We start from the raw sequence: 13,494 nt of genomic DNA on the forward strand, positions 1-13,494 counted from the left end.
CAATCAAACCTCAGATATTTATAGTGGAAATTCATTTCTATTATGAGAAAACTTGCAAATTAATATGACAGATGACAAGAATAAAAACTATATTTAATCCATTTAACCCTAAAGGACAATTTGTTAATGTAATACTGCATGGGTATACATATTACTTATGTCTCCTCTTTCTCTCCATATCCTTAATTGAATAGAACAGAATTGCTACAAGTCCTAAACTAATTCAACTTTTTCCTACATGGGGACATATTTTTTTCTATATTAGACAAGACGACTAAGCCACCCCTTATCTCAGTGGCAAAGCACAACTTCGGGAAAGGCGAGGAAAGAAACGAGATGCGATTCTCATCTCTGTGGCCTTGCCATGCAACTAGTTTTTGTCAGTAAAGCTTTCAAATCAAGCTAACGAAAATTTTCTCAAGTAAAATCTGAGAAGTGTCCTACAGAGGTTCTGTGGAGAATGCTCATCCACTCTGGAGATGAGAAAATTGCCTGTAAGAAGCTTCCTAGGTAGGTACATAATTTCTCATTTATCACTATTTCTACTAGCATTATTTTCAACACTAACTCTTCCTTTCTGAATTTTACCACAAATTACGTCCTGGTGCTCTCTGATACATAGAGGGAGAGAAAGAATACTGAACTGTACCACTTGGATACAAGAAGGTAGTGAAATACTAAGCACGTTAGCCCTTAAAAATGCCTGCAATGGAAACAGTCTACACCAGACTGTTTTGATATTGGATTCAAGTTAAATTCTCACAGCAAATAATTTTCATGCATCTTTAATGTGATTTAGTTGAAGACTGTCATATCGGACATTTAAGTAGATCACATTGCAGTCTGCAAGACCTTCAATTAAAGCTAACCTAAAGGTTTCTCACCCTGAAACTTAGATACATTTCAATCCGTTTTTAATAACAGTTAATCTTTTCCATCTATACCAGCTGCAAGGCCATGAATAAATAAAGACAGGTTGGAATTTCAGCTGCTGAGAAAGACTGTGACAAGAATGAAAGTTGTCTCTCCGCCTCATAGTGCAGGAGAGCATCACAACCAACAACCTTCACCACTGTCTGGATTCTTGCAGGCAGAGAGCCAGTATATAAAAAACAAAGAGACGGAGGGGAATCTCCAAAAACCTAAAAAAAGAAAAAAAACCCAAAACCACCACAAAAAACACAGAAGTGGAAAAAATGACACCAGTCAAATTATATGAAGGGAATGTTCCGGTAGTGGTTGAGACTGGTCTAACTCAAAGCATTCATCAGGAAACAGTATTAGAGGGCACAACAAAACCAGTATGCTTACGCTTATATGGGTAGCATTTGCTGGAGACTATGTCTGAACTCAGCAAATAAAGCTCTCCTCCAAGTTTGCTTTTCACAGCCACCTGTACTCAAACCAGACACAAAAGACACTCAGCAATATAGCTCTTGATTAATTCCAATACAGTATCAAACCCTTCCCAGCTATTCCAAAAGCACAGAGAGGACTGTGTGGCCTCCGATACATTTGAGGAAGATGGAAAAATGTCAGTAAAGGTTTTACTACAGAGGGATGTGCTATCAGCCTGTGAATGCTCCATCACGGATCACATATACATCTCCTTACTGTTGTTCTCGCTGCTCAAAGCCTTTTCTCTTTTTTACACTATGTCACAGAATTTAGCAGCTCCCACTAGCAGAGGAAACGATATTTGCATTTGCCTAGAGACATTCTGCATACCTGTGCATGCTGCTTTTTCTTGCCTACTTGAGGATATAATGTTGACAACAACTTGACTGATTTGCTATAATTAATAATCAAAAAGCATATTTCAGCATCATAAAGAAGAGGATAGCATTCTGCTAAGAGCACTGTAGATTTAAATCATGTTTAACATTTCTTCAGTAACACTAACAGCAATTACACTTCCATAAAAACCACCAACAGTGAATTGTCCTATGAGGAGCTGCTTGTTGGACAAGCACCAAAGGAAAGTTATACTCAGATAAAATCCTAATCCAATTGTTTACACTGGTAACTATAAATCAAAATTTACTTTATATTAACCACACCAACGCTATAGGTGGGGATGTCCTCATGGAAAAGGCACAAACCACAGCAGGCAAGTCAGAAAACCAGATGGTAAGAGTGTACAGTCCCAGAACTGTTTCAGAAAGCTGTTAGTATTCCCCGCCATGCCAGACTGACACCCTTCCCAGCCCGGTGTTTCAAGGTGAACCAAAACCTGAGCTAATTTATCGTAATATACCACTCTGCAGCAGGTTAGGAGTTGGTAAGCCAAGCCTATCAAAGCCGGCATACCAGGGCACATCAGAAAAACAGGACAGATTACAATGGCAGCAAACAGCTTCAGTTACCTGACTTTTTAAACCAGGAGCACAACCTTGTCAAAATATTAAGAACAAGATGAACACAAGGACAGAACAAGATAACATTAACCACTTTGACAGACAAACGCCTTAAAAAAGTAGTGTTAAAGCCACTGAGCTTTTCATAAGCCCATCTCACAGAGATGAAGAAAGACACAGCTCCATAACTAACCCACAGTCATTGAAATCTGAGTTACTCCCTGTACACAGCACCAGACACACACTATGAAACATTCACTGTGCTGATCTTTGTTCCATCTCACTTGCCAAGTTCTTGACAATCACTAGCCATGGAGCTCAGCCGGCCTATTACCTGCATCATACTGCTGTTCTCCATTCATCTCCACAGCGGCCCAGTGGTTATTTCAAGCAGCCAGAAGCAGGGGAATCTGAGGCTGTCACAGTTTGGTGGTCATGAGTTGCCTCCCGCCTTCGATTCTGCTGGCAGCCAGGACATTCAAGAAAGGATCCTGAAGAAAACCTGAAAGGAACAACTGATAAGAAAATCTTTATCGGATTTTAACTACATTTAAGATACCATTTGCTTTCCACAAGCCTTCCGGCAATCTGCAACTCTGTTCTTCAATGGCTATAAGACAAGCTTAAATACACATCTACATTTTAAACTTACTAAACAGTCCGACCAAGGAGCCATCACTTCATCACTGCAATAGGACTTGAAGACACCAGTGAAACTGTTCTGCTATGACACAGCAGCTCACTTACTAGCAAAGTGTTGTCTCTTATATAAATGGAAAAAACAATTAATAATCTGTATACCAAGATACAATCAAGATACATATCTCATTTTAATTTCATTTTATAATATTTTACCAGCCTTAAAAATTTCTCTGGGTTTTATGGCAGTTTATTTTACTGAATATCTTAAAATATGTTTTACCAGCTAATATACAATACAGGTACAGTCACCTGTCATCTGTACACTTCAGATGTCTATAATGACTTCACCCATTCACAAGAAGCAGTCCCGTACAACAGCAGAGGACTGCTCCTAATTATAGTACATTAAAGTTATGATCCTGCGGTATGAGAAAAAACAAGCAAGTGATAGAACTCCAGCCTGCCCATAACACATAGTCCTTCCACTCACTGTATTTCTTAAGCGTCACCTTCATCGCCAAGTGACACAGCCCCTCTCTACTCTCTTAATACTCCCCTCCGCCAACAGAGCCCAGAATGGCTTTGGAGGCAGCACGACAAAAAGATTTTGCAGTCTGTTTTGACAAACCCACCCTACGAACACAGAGACTGTACAAATGTAGATGGCTGAACCATTTAATGCCCTATTCTGTCACCCCAAACCAGAAGCTGTCACCCTGCAGAACATCCGGGAATGGCACATGGAAAAAAAATGCAACTAAATCATTATTTCGTTATTAATGTCAGAAAGCAAGGAAGGACAGGTCTAAAGCAAGCCAGCCCACTAGCTCACTGCACTGGCAATACACGGCGACTATTTTTCCCTTACAAAAATCTCCACTAAAGCAAAGCTGTATAGTACATAAAAGCCTAGGTTACATGTTTCTTTATTAATATCCCACTTTGACTGGAAACTTTATATAAATCAATGAGCTGGGGCATGAGGGGGCCCTGAAAACAAGATTATTGGCTTAAAAAATCTTGTGAAAAAAAGATAATCTTCAAATAGTCTTTGCAATGTTGTTGAACGTCTTGGAAGCATTTTTTTTTCTTTTTAAGCAAGACACCAGAAATAACGTAGAGGACTGAAAATCAGGTTTTAAAAAAACATAGGCTGCACTTCTCACCTAAAGACATGTTGAATAACGACAGCTTAAAAAAGGGAAGCCCTACACATTTGAAAAGTCTTAAGTTTTTTTGAGTTTTGTGTACCTCTAGTGTCTATGGAGACTACTCGATAATCCTTAGAGATACTTTGCAGGAGGGTCCTTTTTTTTTTTTAAGGTTAAACAAACAAACCTATTCTAAGTGGAGTTTTTTTTTCTACTACAGCACGGACAAATCCCTAAGAAGTGCAAGTGGCCTAGCAGATGGAAACACAAAAATCTTACTTCAAAATGAGTATCACAAATGAGAGATTTTCCAATATGATACTGCTTCAAAAAATCGTATGACCACGATTTCACTTCTGAAGATAGAACTGGACTGGGTACACGGTAACTACAGCTGGCTAAGACACCACCCAGCCCTTCTCCCTCTGGAAGAGCATCTTCCACCCCACCACAACTGCATGCAGACCTTCAGCACCTTTCTGCAGGCTGCAGCTGCGTTTGTACTGTCATTCCAATAAGTGGCTTGTGAACTACAGCTGGTCTGAAAAACTCTAACTAGATGGTTTTTTTCTTTGAAAATCTGCCTGTTTGTTCAAAATGGAAGTATTTTGACAAAGTAGTTCTATTACAGGGAAGTTTAGGTCGGAGAGCAACTGCTTGCGCCAGCTTGCCTGCCCAGCTCCTCAGCACCTCTCGGAGCGCACAGAGAAGGCAGCTCTGTAATCCCAGGCACAAGAAGCGGCAAGGGCAGCGTCACTGTCCCTGCTGATAGCAGTGTCTTTAGGCTCCCATGGTCTCCAGCAAAGCAAGTTAATCAAGACATGCCTCCAACATTTAGACACAGAGAACTTAGAAAGAAAGAAAAAAAAAAAAGGAAAAAACCCCCAAACCTTGCCAAAGTACCATAATTCCATTTTGTGGAGGATTTCCATGGCTTAATTGTAAAATTCTGTGTAGCAGGCTGCCAGTGTCCTGAGCATGTCCGTGCAGCATCTGGGCTCGATAGCTGGCAACATCACACAGGTCAAACCAAACTCGGGTTACACTTCAGCTGAAAGTGAGATGCCAAAGTTGTACTGTAGACTGAGCTACAGCTTTTGGTGTGAATTCTAGGGAACTGCAGTGCAAACTGCTGAAAAGCCTGGCGGAAATCTCCTGTATGCAACACTGGTAGCTTCATTCACACACAACTAAAATAAACCTGAACAGAATTAAAGAAATATTCACCAGCAATGCTCACCAGTGTATGAAGCTCTCGAGTACAACCAAAATACAGCCAGCTTAAAAATTTTCATTACACGTGAGAATAAAAATTTTTAAGAGTAGCAAGAGGTATCATTAAGAGCCCCTATTGAATGGCAGCTTAATGACACAAAAATCTACTGTGTAGAAGATATTGATATGGTTTTATTCATTATAGCTTCAGGAATGCATCTGGAAGGGAACTCAGCTGCCAGTTTCTGCCTTATGACTTCTAACCTGTCCCTCTCCAGCTCAGAACGACTGTGCTCAGCGTATGTCTACACGGTCGCTAGTTAATTCCCAATTCAGCTCTATCTCTATGAGAAAGTTACTGAGAAACTACACACAGGTACTGATCCCGGGCAATCTCCACTGGTTCCTTACGCACTTCTTCCATGCGCTCAGGACAAAGCAGCACAGGGTAAGCGAACACAAGAGCCTGTTCCCAGCCTGCCCTTTCTGAAGACTTTCCTCCTGTAGACAGACAGACAGTCAAAGCTTCCATTTATCCTATCCTTTCTGAAGTAACGCTGGAAGACAATGTCACTGGCAAACTGCATGACGCTTGGCACACAGTGAAAAACTAACCAATAAAATACTTATTAATCGTTAATCAAAATATTTCTTGGTAATGGCCTATCGTAACTTTATCAGCTGTCACACTGCTAAGCTGAAACAAAGGCAACGCTGTGAAAGGCACCAAGCGAAGCATGGAGTCCAACAGATCTAGAGATATGCCACTGGTTTCAAATAGTGCAGCCCTGCCAAAGTATCCTCAGAATTTAATTGCAATTAAGATATTTTCAATTTATGGGATCAGCTCTCAGCAAACTTCTATAACTAAACTAGGTGACATAAAACTAACTTCATAATTTTTGCAACATGGAAATATTTAAGACACCCCTTCCCCCCCCCCAAAAAAACCCCAACCAAACCCCAAATCCCCAAAGAGGATGTTTATTTAAAAGATGCCAAATACTGGCAGCTCCTGTTGAAGTTGATTGATATTCTGCCCAAGTAAAGTTGGGTAGTAATTTAGGATTTCATAAGCAGCTCTGCTGTTTTACGTACACAAAATCGAGAGTACTTGTAATTAGCACCCGCCATGGCTGATGCTTACAGTCTGGCCCCCAAAGACTACCTTTTGATAACTCTCGAGGGGAGGGGAGCACAAGTGCTGCTGGAACAGAGCTGATTTGGAACTACTTTGGACTCTTCAGTCTCACTTCTGCATTTCAAACCTCCTTTCAGCACATGAAATATTCAGATGTTAGCAACTGGAGGCAGCATTAAAAACAGTTACAGTTCATTAAAGCCAGATGGCTCACTTGAATATGAAAAGAAAGCAAACATAAGTTGGATGTTGAATTAAAGTCAGTCAGCTGGTGTCTGAGGCTTAATATTATTCTAAAACAAAGGCGCATGAGGCAACAGGGACATCAGACACCTCTACGGACCGGGAAAGAAGCTACAGAAACTATCAGGTTTCAGCAAATTCCTTCATGGAAAGGCATCCAGTAAAATCTATTTCAAAACCCTGTGTCTGCCATAGAGAGCTTCACCCTGCGCAGGCACGCAGCAAACCTGTTGCAGAGCTCTGTCAGAGCAGGGAAGAGACTCTTTGGCGCCCAAAACCTACAGCTCTGCCACTGAATACCGAGATAAATTACTGCTAACACCAACAAGAAAAAGTAAAGGTCCTTTCTGTTATTCTTGGACCATACCCTGGAGGTGGGAGGAGAGGCAGTAAATGTCCTCCAGGACCCTATGACCATTTGCACATCCACCTGCGCTTTTTCACTTCAAGGAAATACTACTTACTTGTTCCCTAGGAGGGGAGATGGCACATGCACTTCATCTACAGACTATTTGTAACAAATTCTTTATTGTAGAACTCACAGCTATGGCATGAACAGTGCCCTGTTCAGCACATCTTCTAATTGGGTTCAGTGATTGCAGTGGAGATTGTTGTCGGCATTTCAGAAAGAAAAATTCCACAGGACAAAAGCACCCCTCTACTACAAACTTCTGTCTCAAAAACATTCAGAAAGAGCAATTCAAAGTACAAAACCGGTCAAGACGAGCGCCCAGCAGCAGCAGTCACACTTTCCCAAGGTACAGTCACAAACAGGGAACAACCAGTCGCTCCTGTGCGTCCTCGTACACTTTAACTCAGCAACCCTTTCAGTGAGGATTCCTCAGAAAAGCTCTTCTGTAGTCAAGATCTAGAACTCTTAAGACAAAATTAGCTGGAAGGAGAGACTTTTCCTTCACACAGAGAAGACTGCACCAACACTACATGCTGGCAGGCCCAATCCTGCTGCTGCAGTGGCCGGAGCTCTGAAACGCAGGGCACAGACCCCCTCGAGCCTTATTCCCGATGCTGCCGCATGCAATTGCGGCTACAACCTGCAGCCAGCTCCAGACGCTCACTCGCCCTCTGCTTTCGTTATTTCTGCAGAAACAAGCAACTTCCACAGCCTGTAAAAGACAACTTCAAGCTGGTTTTAACCTTATCCCTAATCTAACACCACTATGGTTAATCATGAATACAGGCATCAGCGGCCCCTTTTGCTACAGGAAGATCAGACAACGGCTCCAGCGGAGAAGGGGGGCACGTTACGAGTCAGGATTTGTACACGACGGGGTGCTTGCAGGCCACACACCTTACCAACATATAAGCAGATCTACACTAGCCAAAATGCAGTTGCTGGGGTCCTTCACCCTAGGCAATAAGGCAGGCGGAAAACATCAGGTCTTAGGAAAACACATCTGCACCCTTTCCAAGGACAAAGAGACTCCAACCCAGCCTGGCGGAGTCTCTGCCCTCCCATCACCGATCAAAGAAAGTCAAAAAACGGAAAGGGCCATCTAGGATGACAACTTGACTGGAAGTGTTTTAAATTCCAGCAGAATTTAATAAACAAATCTATAGCACAAACAAAACCCAACATAATAAACTGTTCAGGTAGTAGCCAACTTTATTTTAGGTTCCCTTACAACGTGTAGTACTTGATTCCTCATAAGCATTTTTATGAAATCCATTACAGACATACCGCTGAGTTTTCTATCACAGTAGTTTGGAGTACCATTATTTAGTATTTTCAGCACAAAAAAAGTAAGATACCTAGTAAGAAAATTTCTCAATCAGAACCAAAATCAACAGCGCTGGAAAAAATTAAATTTCAAGCTATTTGGTGCAAGGTTCATTCTCTCTTTTGTAGCAATGCACTCGCAGCACAGAAACACCCAAACCCCCCACATTAGGGTCAGCACTTTTCCTTAAAACAGGCATATCCTTTTGGGGGAAAACGTCAGGGACTCTGGCTAGGCGCTGCTGCCAACTCAGGGGAAGGACAGAGCTGATTACCTGCCATAGCAAATCAGCAACCATCTCCATCAGGGCGCAACGGCAGATATTTGCCTCTTCTGAAAAATATCTCACCCTTGAAATCAGGACTGAGAGAGGCAAAAGCAAACAAATATTCAGAACAGCATTCAGTGTAAGAAATCTTTAATACCTGCGATGGTGAGGAACTGTTTAAAATTCCCAGATCATCGAACACCTGCATGATCACCTCTGCTACCCTCGGATAAGCAGCTCACCAAAGCCCCACAAGGCCGCACTGCCGCAGAGCGTGCAAGACGCCCATGCTCTCCTCTCCCCCACTCGAGGATTTTTTTAACTCCACTCACACCGCGCAAGAGCAGGGCAGGCACAAAACCAGCTCCTGCCTAACCTGCCGCACGGAGTACGATGCTTGTTTCTCATATTTCGTGATTCAGCAACCACCTTGCTGCTTCTGCAAGCGCCCATTAGCTGTTCTTCAGTGCCCACAGCACCAGAAGGACGGCGCACAGCTGTCACACAGGGTATTCAAACTATTTTCTTGGGAAGCAAAGTATTATACGTACCTACTTCTACACCCTTCCCTCTTCCCCCATCCCCCTGTCCTTCTCCATGCTGGAGCCCTCAGCAGAGCTCCTGCATCTCCCAGAAAGTGTTTCCAGAGCACTGTAATTGATGCAAACTCCTAGTTCTCTAAGCCTTTTACAGTCAAAATAGGGTTTGAGACCTTTCTTGTAATATTGTCTTCTCTTAGTCACTAACAGCTGGAAGTCTGGATAACACTTAAGACATTTTCTAACCTACAGTTGTACAAACAAAGTAAGCATTTCACCAGCATATGCCTTCCTAGTATCTGACCATCCACAAACAAAAGACAAAGTGGAAGACTTCTCACAATCTCCAATTTATGGTGGAATTTTGATCTTTCAAGCCATTTTAATGGTTGTTCTGCAATGAGCAAAAATCTACTTCCGTGGCTTCTGGAGGAAAGCAGCCTACTGCCCCAGAGCCCTCGGCTCAGAGCTGTTAGCGCACTCCACATTTTTCCAAGACAGCCCTGCAAGGCCCGGAAAGTAGACTACAGACAGGCAAAATAAAGTTTGAAGCTTCTATAACAAAGTAATAACAATACTATCCATTTCATTAAAGTCACAGCTGCCGAAGGAATTACCCCATCCAACGTGGAGAACAGAAACCGTTGGCTGCCTTGCAGTTCTTTAAAACATTATTTTTACACAAACGTATGGAACAGTGGGTCTGTAAACAGGAGCTTATTTGCTTGCTTCTGTAGGGATTTATCAAAGAAAAACAAATCACTGAATTGCTCTTTATTGTAGCTACGATCACCAACACTTTCTTTAGGCCATCTTGATGGCATATTGGGTGCTCCAAAACAAAAGCAAAACCTTCCTATATATATATATTTAAAGAATAAGTAACGGGGGCAGCTATGTTGTCACATTTTTTGCAGTTGCTAGACCAACGGTAACCAAATCTAGTCTGAGTTTACCACCTTCCGCTATCACCTCTCTAACCCGTCTCTTACAGTCAAATTGTACAATTTTTCTCTTTTGTACTAGGCCACAGCTGCACCATGCTGGTGACCAACCCTTCTCCAGCAGCTCTGGCTGCAGACTTTGCCTTACATAGGTACGTTCCATCCAAGGACCACAGTAAAAACCAACAACCTCCACGAGAAATGGTTATTTCATCAAAAGATGTCAAAATTTCTGAAGTTTCAACCCCTCTAATCTCTTAATCTCTCTTACCAAGTCTCTTGTCGACTTAGTTGGGCTTTGTCCTTGCAAGGACAAAAACTGTGTTCATCTTCACACTCGACTCCTGCCCTTTGCCCAGGAAGCTTTCCTGGAGACACGGCACAGGACTCCTGCAATCCCTCTCATCTTTTGGCCTGCCACAAGCACGCTCGAGCATTCTTATCTGAACATCTTCTGCACGGCACTGAGAACAAACCCCCATGAACGCAAAGATTACATATGTATATAAGTGCAATACTGTCACCAGAGTTAGATTAATTATTGAAACTTACTGTATTTCTCTATCACACCCGCACTGCAATCTCTGCTCACAGACCAGTACCCATAACCGTTCCACCCTTCCATTTCCCTGCTGCTTCCATTAAATCTAGTTTAGCAGAAGAGAACTCCAAGTTGTGCATCTGTCCCACTGCAACAGCAACACTGAGACTCCTCAAGAGAACCGCATTTAAAGCACACGGCCAGTGAGCGTGGCCAGAGCCCCTCGCGTCAGGTTAAATACAGCAAGTTGCTGGCATTACGCAGACGAATAAACAAAAGCCTCGCAGCAGACTGAAAGGTTACAGCCTGGCAGTCCTCTCTGCCTTGAAAACATGGAACTGCTATCTGTGAATGTGCATTTTTATTAGCAAAAAAATATTTACCAGAGAAAAGGAGAGTGTCTTTTGTCACAAAATGGGACCAGTGCTCGTATCTTTAACTCAACCTTTCATTAGAGCTACTTGTACATCATAGAAAAACCAACAAACAATAACACAGTTCTGCTGATACAATACATGGCATTTATCTTATTTCATTTTGGTTATGTCAATTTATGCCAGTTTTCCAACTACTGCCTGAAGTCCAGTTGCTTCCAGGATTTGACTTATCACCTGGATATTCCTGACTGTACACGTAACACACCGAAAACTGAAAAGCCTGCTTAATAAATGCTGAAACACTCAGGTCTAGCTCAACAAATTACGATATCCGTCTTTACAACGCATGCTGCGCTACCCAGCTGGTAAAGCAATTTCTATCAGACTACACGTTATATTCTCCAGGCGAGAACGTAAAAGTCACGGCTCTGTTCCCAGCTAATTCAGATGCCACTGGACAGCCGGAGCATTCACTTGACAGGGGAACAACACACAACAGCACGTCCCAGAAAGTTCCTTTGTATTTGTAACTGGTCGCAAACAGAAGCTTACTCTGATTCTTCAACATTTAAGATTGTGGGGTTTTTTGTCAAGTCATTCAGGTTTGGTTTCGATCTTTAAATGCAAAATTTCCAGCATCGTTCTGCTTTCACCATCTACTTTCTACAGCATACAGACTACAAGAATATTGGGGGTTATCAGCCAAACAAAGAAACCAGACAGAACAGACTGCTCTGTTTTTATGGTCAACTTCTTATTACACATCCTGAACGTGAATACAATTGCCTAAAGTTGCAAGTTGGATAAGAAAATGAAGGAAGAACATGAAGTCCCTGCTGCTCCCAAGTCCAGGCAAGAGTTCGGCATCTTCTCTGTATAGAGACAGGCAGCATGAACGAGTAAACATTCTGCCAGCAACATGTCGCATAATTAATAGTGAGATAAAATAGAGCGTTCAAATGGAAAGAAACTGACTCCCACCTCTGCTTCTGAACCCCGAGGGCATTTAAACATTGAATCCCACACGACACAATGATGTGATATGGATGGCTGCCCAACAGCAAGTGATATGCATGAGTTAAAGTGCCAGCAGCAACACACCAGCTATCAGACCAAGGGACCCTTTAAACTTCATTTGAGTAGCCTTCAAGTTGAAACGTACACCACCACAAACAGCAGTACGAAAGATCTGGTTACTCTGCTTCACCACAATAACTACGGCACATAAATGTGTACAGTATCCTGGTTTGGACCTTTTAAGTGAAATGACAAAACTTTTTGTCAGAGTCACCACTAGTTTTGTTTTTCTGGCTTGAAATAAAAACGCACAGAACTTGCTCAGATGCTGTTTAAGAGACAACTCTGCGCCAGCGCCAAGATTAGAGATCTGCAGCACGGAGTCCTAGAGAGAAACCTGTGGAGAGCTACATGTGGCAAAGCAGACCACATAAGCACTTAACAACTATTAGCTCCGAAAGGAAAAAGAAAATCACGCCCTTGCCATGGTCTGAAGGAAGAGCACTTCCACTGCTAAGTGGCAGAAGGCGAAGCACCAATGTATGAACATAATTAAGGATATAATACTCAGCTATCCACTATGTGAGAGAAAGTTGTTTTAAACCAAAAAGCACATTCACTGCACATTTAGTTCAGGCAATTAACAAATTAAATTCATCTGTAAGTGCCTGGCACATGAAAATTACTGGAGAAATCTGCAAAAAATAATCTGTTAGAGCATCAGATTTGGAAACTAATTTCAATGCATGAAGGATGTCAGTCCTGCAGATAAAGTATGAAGGTCAATGCAGTCTTAATGAAGTTACAATAAATACCTCCATAACACTGCTAAGAGGCTCAATTTATTCAATCAAGTCCTCTTTGCCAACTCATATTCTGTGCATACATTATAGGAAAGTCTTTGAATAAAATCTGAGTGGGACACTCAACTTGGCTCAGCACTCAAGTCATGTAAAGGGAAAAAAACCCTGCACTATCTTCCAAATCCTTTTTTGAAATTGAAATCCTATTCCAGAGAACCACATAATGGATGTCACCACTGCAGACAAAACAACAATTAAAGGAGAAGACGTGGAGGGGGGAGGAAGGTACTTCGCAAATATGACATTTAAAAAAAAAAAAGTCAATCATATAAAAAGCTTTTAACATGTAAAAGCATACTCCTACTTGTTTCCCAACTTTGTCATGTCATTGAAATAGCACAGGACACAGCAAAAGGTCATATATTACACCCATTTCTCAGAAGAGCTCCTAAATCACAGGCTACACAGAGAACGGGCAACTCTCAAATGCCAACACAACCACAGGGCAAACTCTGAC

General features: G+C 42.0%; 1 protein-coding gene across 2 annotated transcripts in view; it reads right to left on the bottom strand.

Moving 5' to 3' along the window:
• Nucleotides 1-13,494, bottom strand: part of SFMBT1 (Scm like with four mbt domains 1) — an 81,921-nt gene that overhangs the window by 36,459 nt on the left and 31,968 nt on the right. For both annotated transcript variants that reach the window (XM_075432831.1, XM_075432830.1), the window contains exon 2: nt 2,692-2,859. In XM_075432831.1, the coding sequence (XP_075288946.1) occupies nt 2,692-2,719 (28 nt within the window). In that variant the 5' untranslated portion in view covers nt 2,720-2,859. The remainder of the gene's footprint in view (nt 1-2,691; nt 2,860-13,494) is intronic.

The sequence above is a fragment of the Opisthocomus hoazin genome, chromosome 11 (assembly GCF_030867145.1).
Source record: "Opisthocomus hoazin isolate bOpiHoa1 chromosome 11, bOpiHoa1.hap1, whole genome shotgun sequence".
Lineage (NCBI taxonomy): Eukaryota > Metazoa > Chordata > Aves > Opisthocomiformes > Opisthocomidae > Opisthocomus > Opisthocomus hoazin.